Source organism: Taurulus bubalis, assembly GCF_910589615.1.
Source record: "Taurulus bubalis genome assembly, chromosome: 2".
Classification (NCBI taxonomy): domain Eukaryota; kingdom Metazoa; phylum Chordata; class Actinopteri; order Perciformes; family Cottidae; genus Taurulus; species Taurulus bubalis.
This window is the reverse complement of record NC_136590.1, coordinates 43738816-43751755: the sequence shown is the minus strand read 5'-3', so window position 1 is coordinate 43751755 and position 12940 is coordinate 43738816. Positions and strand designations below refer to the sequence as shown.

Below are 12940 nucleotides of genomic sequence, written 5' to 3'. Positions count from 1 at the left end.
ATCACCCTGTGTGTTTCACCCTGCGTGTCTCACCCTGTGTGTATCACCCTGCATGTATCACCCTGTGTGTATCACCCTGTGTGTTTCACCCTGCGTGTCTCACCCTGCGTGTCTCACCCTGCGTGTCTCACCCTGCATGTACGCCGGGGCCACGGTGCATGCGAGAGCCAGACGTGTGCGTGGATGAATATCTTGACCTTTTTTTCGTTTGGGTGCACATGAGAGCCAGACTGTCTGCCTGTCAGCTGCTCTCTTCTGTATTCAAAGTCTCGCCTATTCTTCCGCACACAAAAATAGAAAAATAAAAATGATCTTTTGACAATATATTGACATCAAACCAGCAACATGACTACAGTTTGGTTGTCTATATTTGGAGATTATATTGCTGACATGAAATTATATTCATTTTTAACTCCATATTAGTCCTCCAGCGTCTTTCTGTGGACAGAATATGTTCGTTATATATTTGCAGGACATGAAGCTCCATAAATGAACACAGCCACACCTTTTATTTGTGGATTATTTACAAACGAGCACACGCTTCTATACCTTTTTCTGTCCAAAATAAATATAAATGACAATCATAATGATATGAAACGTTCTGGCCCTTCTGAGAGCTGAACTCCATGTAGAAGAGCGGCAGCAGCAGCAAGCTGTCTGTCTGTCTGTCTGTCTGGAGATGAGAGCACTTTAGAAAAAGACCACAATTAACGGGACGCCTTTGTGTAATTTCTTTGACTTGAAACCAGCCATTCAAATGGAACACGCTGTATATCTTCAGCCAATAACAAGTGCTTGCTGTAGTATGAGGCAAGCACTTCTCCTCATCACCGATATGAAAATCACTAGGGTGGGGATCGGCGAGGACATAAATCAAAATGACACGGGCTTTTAAGGTTCCGCTGGCCTCATATAAATATATATTATAATAAAAAAAGAAAATAATGTTCTTCCACATGGGGACATGTGTTTGTCAGTGAAAGTGAATGATTTCAAAGTGTGCATCAGACAGGATGCAGTTCTGATGAAGGACATGTTGAATAAATAAGCCTCTTAGTCACTCAAATACCCCGATGTGTTTGATGGGTGCTACGTTCTGAAAGGCCGCATGACAAGCTCCGATGGTACTGGTTCTTTTTTATCCATTTTGGTGAAGACTCATTTCTAATCACACTTCAGCATCTCCTCTGCTCTCTGCTTTGGGACGGAGATCTCAAACTACAAACACACAACAGGGAAAGAAAAGATGCAGAGCAGAGAAGCAGAAGTGAACCAGGGACTTGATTTGACGGCAATAAAACATTTGCGAATAAAAAGCCAATACTTCCTCAATAAACTTGTTCACCAAGCATAAGCATGTAAACAAGAGCCATGCCTGATTATATAAGTTAACATATTGCAAAATAAACAACGGTAAACCTCTACTCCTTCTAAAAGATCACTTATGATTTATTGTGACTCGTAAACTGAGAAAAACTCATCGCGCAAACGTGATTTAACATAATTCAGTAAAAATGTTGTAATACCATTATGACCGTTCTAACAGCAGGGCCCTGATCTGGAAAATAAATCTGAATTCTGAGTCCACATTAAATCAGATATCTGACACATGAGAGGAAAATAAGAATTGTATTGGGTCCACATTAGTTAGCAATGTGAACGCGGCCATATGCAAAGCCACTGAAGGGCTCTTTCATAATGGAACGTGGGCACCCTCCACTTCCGTGTGAAGCCGACACCAATGGAAGGGTCTCCCCCTGGATGTGCTGCCTCAGCCGGTCCTCAGACATGAAGTCACTCAACACAGAGCTGCATGATCACATCGTAAGAAACAAAAGTGCAGCGGCACTCAAAATCCCACTTCCCATTTCCCACCTTCACTCGCATTCCTACTCTCACCCTCCTTCACCAGCGGGGGTGTCAATTCTCATGTGACTGCACCTTTACTCGCCCGTCATCAGCTGGCTCGCCACACTGTGGCTTACAAGGCTAAGTGAGGGTCAGCCGCACATTACCTCCACCACCTCTGGTGCTAATCTGTCCGCCTGGGAGAGCAGCCACGGGGAGGGGAATTATAAAGGGCCTGTCAGTGGCAGAGCGCTGCAGCCGGTGACACTGAGGGGAGGCGGTGGCTTTCAGGCCATGGCTCCACACCGCTGCTGGAACAGCAGCACAACAGCAGGGACAAAGCCTTGTGAGCTCTTTGGGAGTGTTGGGACTATCAGGCAGCCGTGATGTCGTTAGGTTTGAGTGGTGGATCTTGCAACGATGGACGATGGCTATGGAGCCAAATGGATTCCCCACCTGCTCCCTAAAAAAAAGGCTTCTGTGTCCGATCGTGTCCATGATTATCCACATCCAATATCCGACATTTTAGCTTTTTTTTAAGTGCATATGCATCACCCCAAAAATCCCAAATAACCCATGAAAGACAGAGTAGTAATCCCACATTATTCCTCATGCATCATCATTAATCATCAGCAGTTATTCAAAGACGGATAGCTGTTTGTCGTGTGTAGAGGCTGTGTATGTGTTTTATACGTTGGTAGAGGATAATATATTTATATATGCATTTGTGTATTGGCCTACATATGAACACATTTGTCATTGTATTCTATTGATGTGGTTGTTGCACATGTTATGGACCTTTTCAATAAAAAGGAAAGTCTTGGTGTTGTCCTTATCCTTCATGAGACGATAACAGCAAAAGGAGGGAGGACGGATACAATTAAATTCACAGGGCGCGTGACGGGATGCTCCGCGCGTAAAGACGCACCGGCAGAGGAGGTTGAGAGAGAGAGAGAGAGAGAGAGAGAGAGAGAGAGAGAGAGGGACTCCTCAGGGTTCACAGGCGTTCGTCCATATCCCTAAACAGCTCAACCTCAGACTGAGCCATGACCAGGACTGCAGTGGAGGAGAAGCTGGGCATTCGACATTGGCAGGAAATGAAATGAAAACATCTACATAATGTTCATCTGAAAGCATGACGAACTAACAAACACATCCTGGGCCTGAAATGTTTTTGCACAACCTTAAAATATCAGCCAATGCTCAGTGACTGCTTTGGGTGCAATCACACATTCTTCACATGCATTCAAATAAAACACCAATTTAAAGTGGAAATCTTTTTATTTAGGTGAAAGGATTTTCACCTAAATATATGTCTGTTAAGGAAGGAGGTAACACCGTGCGTGTTACCTCTGGGCTTTGGCCCACTGATTGAAAGTATTGCAATATTAATATATACGTAGTAAAACAAACTGGGTGTATGCGGTGACATTTCTGGAGATGAATGCTGTATTTTTACGTTTTCTCCGTTGTACACACACAATGGATCTATGCACACACTCCTGAAAAATGGCATGTGAGGGTTGTTCTGAGGACAAAACCAGTAATATACAGTATATGACCTGCAGCCGGATCATCGAGGGAAGTTTCAGCGGCATGACAGCTCTCCAAAACAGCCGGCAGTCGGCTGTTAGTTTAGGAAGCGCTTGATATCGTATTGGGTCACGCCAACATCGCAGGTGATCGTGCTCAGTGAATTGTGGGAAGCCAAAATGGTGATTGTGATTAATAATTGTTTAGTTGTGCAGCCCTACCATTATGCATTATGCACACTGACACAAATACTGGCAACATTCCAGACAATTCAAATCAAGTATTCACCAAGAATCATGGATGGTCAGGTCATGAATTCCAGCTTAAAATGTCGTCTCAGAACCCCATCACCTCCTTGTCCCTCTGACTTGTGATCCAGGCATTTTATTTGTGTTCTAGTGGTCTGCATTTCTGTAGAAAAAAATCAAATAAAACAAAAGTAATTTTGCTTTTGAAACTGTGTTGAATGCTGCTAATGATTCTCCCGCTCACATCTGCTAGAGTTCCTGTTGGCAGAGGCTTTCTTTATGTGAGAATGATCCCGCTTTGTGTTGCCCTTGACTGTCTTAATAATACAGCCCGGTAGAAATAAAGTAGCACCCTCGGAACGTTGCCAGGAAAACACGCCGATGCAACACATCTTTCATTAGAGCATATTGCCAGGATCGCTGTCGGTTGCCTGGGCCTGAAACGCATTTAAACCTCAACGAGGTCGCGGAGAACCACGCCAAGCTGGAATGAAACCTCTGTTTTACTCTTTAAATCTCTTGTTTCCTCTTTAATGAAGGACATTTGAAGTTACTGACTTCCAAACCGAACATTCTAACATATTTGGAAATAAGTTGTTTCTGACAATAACACAGCCGTCAATACACCTATTCTGTACTCTTCTTATTGCTTCCATCTAATCGAAGCTTCACACCACAGCCGCTCACCTCTCTAACCAGCTTCCCTTCCAGGCCTCTGCATCCCTGCCTCTTCTGGTGACGGGGGAGTTAGAGAGGCTCCTCACAGGCGAGACGGCGGGGCATCATCCCCGCGGGGGCCTCCAGCACCAGTTAGCTGTCAAATGTGCGGACAATGCTATCACATAGCAGCTCCACGGGCTCCACTCCCACCCGCAGAAGCCGGGAAGCCCAACGAGAATGGCGGCCTTTCATTTCTCTGCTGCTTTCAACAGCGTCCAGCCCCTCCTGCTTGGGGAGCAGCTCAAAGCGGTGCATGCTTTCCTTGATTACGGCCTGACTGGCTGCTCTGACAGGCAGCGGTTCCTCTTCCTCCGGGGGGCAGTCTATTGGATGAGGAGCAGCACCACTGTATTGTCAGCCCTTTGAGTTCACTCTCTTTAACGCCTCTCTTTTAAGATTCAGCTCAGGGTCACGGCGGCTCCACGAGTTATTTGAAGGCTCCTCTATTGTGCGGTGCGTAGGTTAGGGCGAGGAAAGGGGGCCGGCTGCCAGAAGAGTCCCGCCGGCCGCCCCAGGTGCAGCCATTTGCAGCGGCGTGACGGAGGAGCAAGAGGTGGATTTCTCCTTGTCGGCGTCCGAAATGCGGCGAGCGAAAGGTCGGGTTTAGTGGATCCGACCGACTACTTAACAAGTTGCACTAATGAGTGGAGGCCAGCGCACTATTCTGACTCCAGACATGATCAAAACCCTGTGGCTCTCTGAGGCTGCAGAGCAGAGGAGGGGAGGACAAGGACTGAGCACAAGGATACTAACTTCCACCCCTCCGTGGCGAGCTCTGTTTCATGATCGCCCTACACCTCGCGCCCCGTGGTGCAAAGGCCAGCTGTTTAGCTGCCCCTCCGTGTCAGCAGTCATTAAACCGTGCAATTATTCTTGTCTAAATACCTCATATCTCAGCCGGCTGGGAGCCAGCACTGACCCGCGCTGACAGCTTGAGGATAATGTGTAACATTACCGAGGAGTCACATTCATATCCGGACAGTGTCTGCTTTTATAGCGCGCGCTTTCGTAAATCATACTCAAGCTCGCAGTCAATTAGCATCTGCAGCAGCGTACAGATGTGCGCTGCTGTTGAGCATATGTTGAAAATCAAGGCGGCACATTGCTTCGGCCTCAGCGCCACGCACACGCCTCCGTTCCTTACACTGTGGGCGTTTCCTCAATGTGATGCTCATCCTATCTTTTCTTCATTGATTCTCTTCACTACAGTTCCCCCTCATTTCTCTCTCCATGTCAACACGATGGCTGTTTACCGGTCTGTCCGCCCTGGCTTTGGCCCACAGTCTCCTCCCAGCATGCAACAACAAGCAGGTGGATGTAACAGGTGTATTGCAGTCCAAGTATATGCTGGTTTGTGGCTGTTCCTGGTGAGGCAACTCTTTGTTTATTGGTAGAATGTGTGTGTGTGTGTGTGTGTGTGTGTGTGTGTGTGTGTGTGTGTGTGTGTGTGTGTGTGTGTGTGTGTGTGTGTGTGTGTAGGTGGGTGGAGCGGGGCCCTATCTTGCATCTTTTCGCAGCGATTGTAAAGTTGCAGCATCACACCTGGTCTATTCTTACACAAAGAACTACAGCAAACCATATAGGCACAAATACACAGGAATCACAGTGAGGAGAGAGAAGATAAGAAAACACATTCACATGTGATAAAGACACAAAGAGAAACACTATTTAGGAATATATATAAATAAATATACATATGATATATATATATATATATATATATATATATATATATTCTCATAGGACTTTCATAGAAATAATATAATAATATAGCAATTAGTGATTTGCCTGTATGCTACAAACTGCCAGAAAGAGAGTGTATCCAGAGTAAACACTTCATAAAGACTAAAACAAACCAGCCCTGCCATTAAAAGTCATAATTCGTATCACGCACTTCCATCCGCGCGCACACCGCCTCCCAGCGCCGGACTGGAGGCGCTCGGCTCCGCATCCAACCAGACCTGAAAGCCCCCGGATCAATAACGTTCAAGGGCAACGAGCAAGAAGAGGCTGAACATTATGCAACTTCCACATGACGCGCGCGACGCCGAGCACTTCAGTCAGGAGGTGCGACTCATATTAAGGAAAAGCACAACAAAGATGCGCGTTGTTCACCGGCTCCACGGTGACCTTTAGTAACTCCTGTCCGCTACTCGAGCCCATCGCGCCCGGAGGAGAGGACGTAGCGATGGCGATGTGGTGATGGAGTGATGTGGTGATGGAGTGATGTGGTGATGTGGTGATGGAGTGACTTACTTTAAGACGGCGCTGTCCCCCTGCCTCACGGTGATGTTGTCCTTTAGTACAGAATCCCCGCTCCTGGCTGGAACTCCTGCAGGTACAAGGAATAACAATTTAAGTCCGAGGAGGACGAGGCATTTCCCCGGCAGCGCCAAATAGCCGCAAATCCCCATCATCCGCTGTTCACTGCGCAACTTCCAGGAAAACTTGAAAAACCGTGGGATATTCCGTGTTTGCGTCTCGGGTCTGCGGATCGCGGGTTTCCTCCTCAGAAGGAGATGCGGGGTTCGACCTGCTCGCGCTGCAAGTAAACAAGCCGCTGTTACGAAACACGGTCCGTGTGGCGCACGCGGGAAGGAAGAGGGTCTCTCGAGGAAAGTGACTCCGGAGGAGAGGAGAGAGGAGCACCGCGTCTCTGGGAGGAATGCGCACCGTCTCCTCCGCTCAAAGCGCCGTGAAATGGATGCTCTGGGAGAGATGCACCAGCCAAGACTTGTATGTTCTCTCTCTCTCTCTCTCTCTCTCTCTCTCTCTCTCTCTCTTTCTCTCTCTCTCTCTTTTTCTCGCTCTCTCTCTCTTCTTTCTGTCCGGGTAAGACGGTGTGAAGCTCTAGTATGGACACATACAATGCAAAAGGCTCATTTCATCCCTTCACTATCTTTTTCTTTCGTTAAGTAAGCTACAGCTCCTGAGTCTCTCTCTCTCTCTCTCTCTCTCTCTCTCGTTTTCTCTGTCTGTCTCTCTCTCTCTGCCTCTCTCTCCCTCTTTCCCTCTATATCTCCATCTCTCTCTCCCTCCCTCTCTCTCTGCCTCTCTCCCTCTCTCACCTGCCCTCCCTCGCTCTCTCTCTGTCCCCCTCTCTCTTCCTCAGTCTCTCTCCCTCCCTCACTCAACCTCCCTCTCTTCCTCCCTCTCTTCCTCCCTCTCTCTCTCATTCTCTTTCTCCCTCTCTCTCTCCCTCTCTTCCTCCCTCTCTTCCTCCCTCTCTCTCTCTTTCTCTTTCTCCCTCTCTCTCTCTCTCCCCCTCTCTCTCTCTCTCTCTCTCCCTCTCCCTCTCTCTCCCTCTCTTACTCCCTCACTCTCTCTCTCTCTCTCCCTCCCCCTCTCTCTCTCACTCCCTCCCTCGCTCTCTTTCTCTCTCTCCCTCGTGCTCTCCCTCCCCTCTCTCTCTCTCCCCCCCTCTCGCTCTCTCTCCCCCCCTCTCTCTCGCTCCCTCCCTCTCTCTCCCTCTCTCTTTCCCCCTCCCTCCCTCTCTCTCCCTCTCTCTTTCCCCCTCCCTCCCTCCCTCCCTCTCTCTCTCTCTCACCCTCCCTCTCTGTCTCTCTCTCCCCCCCTCTCTCTCTCTCTTTCCCCCTCCCTCCCTCCCTCCCTCTCTCTCTCTCACCCTCCCTCTCTGTCTCTCTCTCCCCCCCTCTCTCTCTCTCGCTCCCTCCCTCTCTCTCCCTCTCTCTCTCTTTCCCCCTCCCTCCCTCCCTCCCTCTCTCTCACCCTCCCTCTCTGTCTCTCTCTCCCTCCCTCCCTCTCTCTCTTTCCTCGGCAGGTAGCATCGCTGCCTCCGCCATGAGGACCATCTGGTCTGCAGCACAGTGTTCTCACATGGTTATGGTCGGTGGCCCCCAGGCGGGTCCAGGGACCAGCAGGTCCTTAAGGGTAGTGAGTGATTGACACTTGAGACCGTACAGTGAACTACATACTTTGAATAGCTGCTTGTTTCTGGTGAGGCCTTTTCTACGGGTGCACTGTTGCAAATAGGGCGCAATGCAAAGGTTGTGTAGTTTAGAAAACGTAACATTCCAACATAGTTTATGAAACATATCACGAAGTGCAATCTATTGGTTTCGTGTACAGACACTAATTGTTTTCTTTTCGTCTCCCTCTGCACAACTTTTTTTTTCGGGACGACATTACTTTAAAAAACAAAGTTTAGTCAAGGCAACACTCAGTTAAGGACATAACAACACATCATTGTTGGGTTTAAAATAACGCAGAAGAGTTACGTTTTGCCAACAACACATACTTAGAAAACTGTCAGGAACAGTTAGATTTCGGCAATAAAAGCACTTGAGGTGTCCAGTTTGTTGCAGTTAGGTACTTGCTCTGACTGTCACTAAACACTTGGATGAATGCAATTTGTTTTCAACTTTCCATCAGCTTTATTTTCGTCCTGAGCAAGACTGAAACAATTGACAATTTGTGTCTCTGTACACGAACCAACAGATTGCATTTTGTTTACAATACAGGGCTGAACAGTACACCGACAACCTGAAAAGGGTTTTTCTGCTCGGACATCATGGCAACGCTCGGTTAAAAACACAGACTCTGCGCTGTGGTAGACATCAGGAGAAAAGGTAGTACATCGACACACAAGTGTGTGCCATGACATCTCTTACCTTAGCCTGTACGACTTCAGTAATTCAATTCAGTTTATTTTATATAGCCCAAAAACACAAATACAAATTTGCCTCGGAGGGCTTTACAATCTGTACACATGACATCCCTGTCCCGGGATCTCACATCGGATCAGGAAAAACTCCCCCAATAAAGATAGTAAAAACCCTTTCACAGGGAAAAAAGGGGTAGAAACCTGAGGGAGAGCAACAGAGGAGGATCCCTCTCCCCGGATGGACAGACGCAGTAGATGTCATGTGACCAGAATGAATAACGTAACAGAGTTACAGCACATTACATGAATATGATGAGTAAAGGACATGGACCACGATCCAGATAACCACGATCCATATCAGCAGAACGGTTTACAGGAGACACCCCCAATTAGCAAGACGACAAATATTCATGCAACACATTTGACGTGATTCCATCGTAGTGAGCGCTCATGCATGAGAGGGTCGTCGTGTGGTTTGCATGGAGACGGAGAGACGTCATGAGAGCAGTTCAACGTGTTCCCTCTCCTGCTAATTGGGATCACTTGGCTCTCGGAGCAGGTGACCGTGCAGCGGCGCCTGAAGGCCTGCAGGTGACCAAACATTGTGAAATCAATTTCACGACGATTCAATTCACTTGAAACAAGTCCACTCAGAGAATGAATCCTGAAGTGTGGTCCCATAATATACGGTCCACTCTGATCTCAGTGAGTGATGTCACAGTGAAAGTCTGGCAAAAGCCTAACGCGAGTGCTTATTGTTTGTTTGAGAAAGATTATAATTTGATAAGATTATAGCAGTATACAAATCAGAGATATGTGGTATGAAAACTGGAGGATACAGGAGTGTGATTACAGATGAAAGAATGAGAGGAAGAATATTGTGCCTGCAGATTTGATCGGTATGGAACTTTTTGATAATTTGTTTGCATTTTCTGAATATATTTTTGAAAGCATGGGAACAGAGGAGAAAAGTATGATATGTTTATATATATATATATAGTTAATAATAATTAATAATAGTTAATAATAATAATAATAATGCATTTCATTTTTATCGCACTCTTCCTTCAAAGAATCCCAGAGTGCCACACATATAGTAAAAACAAATAAAACCGATTTAAAACATAGATAAAGCAACCCATAAAAATAAAAATAAGAATGTAATAGCTGCCAATAAATTAACTCAAGGTAAAAAATGCCTTCCTGAATAAAAAGGATTTTAGGCCAGTCTTAAAAGAGTTCAGTGTCTGAGTTGCCCTCAGGTGGTCAGGGAGACCGTTCCACAAGCGTGGCGCCGCTGAGCAAAAGGCCCGGTCGCCCATGGTGCGGAGCTGGGTGTTGGGAACCCGAAGGAGCGAGCGGCCTGTGGATCTGAGGGTGCGGGTGGAGGTTAGGGGAGTGATGAGTTCTTGTAGGTAGGGGGGTGCATGTCTGTTGATGCATTTATATGTGAGTACTAGGACCTTGTAGTTAATCCGGAATAGAACAGGGAGCCAGTGCAGTGATTGGAGAATGGGTGATATGTGGTCATATTTCCGGACTCCCCTCAGGACCCTGGCAGCGCTGTTTTGGATATATTGTAGTTCTGAATAGTTCAATGAGGGACGGTCATGTAATGGTCATTCATTCATTCATTCATTCATTCATATAACAACGAAATGTCTTCTTCTTTTTGGCGGGTTATTATAGCATGAAACGGGTCAAGGACCCATCATGCTGAATTAGATCATAGCCTCCATCCTCCTTTAGAATTGCACTCGTTGAATGACACAGACCTAAAATAAACCCACATTGCTTTGGGTCTCTATAATACTAAACGGAAATTATATTTAATTGGAGTGCTGTGGCCTGATGGGGCTCTTTTCAGATGTCCTTAAAATCATCTAGGAACACAGCCAAAGCTAGGTTAGCTACCAGTAGGTTAGCTACCATTAAGCTACCAGTAGGTTAGCTACCATTGAGCTACCATTAGGTTAGCTACCATTAAGGTACCATTAGGTTAGCTACCATTAGGTTAGCTACCATTAAGCTACCAGTAGGTTAGCTACCATTGAGCTACCATTAGGTTAGCTACCATTAAGGTACCATTAGGTTAGCTACCAGTAGGTTAGCTACCATTAAGCTACCAGTAGGTTAGCTACCATTGAGCTACCATTAGGTTAGCTACCATTGAGCTACCATTAGGTTAGCTACCATTAAGGTACCATTATGTTAGCTACCAGTAGGTTAGCTACCATTAAGCTACCAGTAGGTTAGCTACCATTGAGCTACCATTAGGTTAGCTACCATTTAGCTACCAGTAGGTTAGCTACCATTGAGCTACCAGTAGGTTAGCTACCATTGAGCTACCATTAGGTTAGCTACCATTAAGGTACCATTAGGTTAGCTACCATTAGGTTAGCTACCATTAAGCTACCAGTAGGTTAGCTACCATTGAGCTACCAGTAGGTTAGCTACCATTAAGCTACCAGTAGGTTAGCTACCATTAAGCTACCAGTAGGTTAGCTACCATTGAGCTACCATTAGGTTAGCTACCATTAAGGTACCATTAGGTTAGCTACCATTAGGCTAGCTACCATTAAGCTACCAGTAGGTTAGCCACCATTAGGTTAGCTACCAGGCAAGGCATGTGACCGCCCCAGGGCCCTGGAAGCTGGTTTGTGTCTGGAATATGTCAACATGTTTCAAGACCTTCTGAAAAGGTGTTTTGTGCTTACATGTTGAAGATGTATTTGTGTTTGATCAAGTCATAACACAGCAGACCTGGACCAGGTTGTATGCACAGGAAAAGAGACCGAGTTTCCCGAGCCATGCGGGTGAAGCTCTGTGCTGTCACTCCAAACAAAGAAAAGTTTGACCTCCGAGTATAAAAGGACAGATCTTCTGACAATGTTCCACAAGCTCACGGACGCTTTCTTTAACCCGTCCTCCCAGCCCGCGATCCAGCACCATTCTCATTCACGTGACCAGAGGAAGAAAAATAACTCTGCACTCTGGTCCTAACTTTTAAGACTTTAGGACCTAATGATGTAAATAAGGCCTCAGCTCTAAACAGTTGCACAAAAGTGTTGATGTGAACAGTTCTAACATGTTGTCCCATTGATCTTTACCTAGAAACATCTGCATTGATTTTTTTAAAAGCTACAGCACCACCTTGTAGACCTGGGAGGTGTCATTTTAGACTAGCTCAATAGGCGGGAGATGACATTTTCAATACATGTGCTTGTTTTGATGGTCAGGGTGAGGAGGGGATGCTGGCCACTGAGGAAGCAGCGCTCAGAACCACCGATGACAGTCTCATGAAACGACTGAACAAGATAATTTCTTTAACTTAACATCAATTTGGCTCGCTGTTAAGCTATTGGATGGAAGGCAACAAATGGAAATCCACCGAGGTCTTTTTGAGGCCGTCACTGGGAAAGACAGGAGTGACACACAGCATTGTCCTTGTCTGGTATCAAATGTTTGTGCAACTGTGAAAGCAATTGTTGTGTGTTCATCAATCTTGTCCCACGTAGAATTGACTTCACAATGAAAGCCTTTCTCTTGAAGATGAGCGTACTAAGTGCACTGCACGGTACAGCGCCCCCAAGACAATTACATCTGTTTAGCAGGTGTGAGGCTTTCTGGATTCCCCCCCATACTCTGGTAGTAGAACACAATGTTGTTCACCACAATAGTAATGGACAACAGAGTGTTATTAACAATAAAATATACTATTCCATTTATTTGGTCCCACCAGCTACAAACCATAATTACCCTGAAGTCTAGACACTGTACAGTCAACCAGTTCTCACCCCTAACTCTCCAAATACTGTTGCAATGGCATTGCCCCTCGACATCTGATACCGACACACCCTTCAGCGCATGAGACGCAGCGGGCTTACGACTAACTCCAATGTAAACCCGTCCACTTCATTACCAGAGCGTCAGAGCCACAGACTTAGCATACTTGTAGGTGGTGTGG

At 46.3% G+C, this 12940-nt stretch overlaps 1 protein-coding gene across 1 annotated transcript in view; it reads right to left on the bottom strand.

Annotated features, from left to right (window-relative positions):
* The window catches only part of opcml (opioid binding protein/cell adhesion molecule-like), a gene marked incomplete at both ends in the record, with an annotated part of 152358 nt that extends 145595 nt beyond the window's left edge, over window positions 1-6763 (bottom strand). The window contains one exon of the mRNA XM_079235457.1: window positions 6606-6763. Coding sequence (XP_079091583.1) covers window positions 6606-6763 — 158 coding nt within the window. The remainder of the gene's footprint in view (window positions 1-6605) is intronic.
* Between the last annotated feature and the right edge of the window lie 6177 nt (window positions 6764-12940).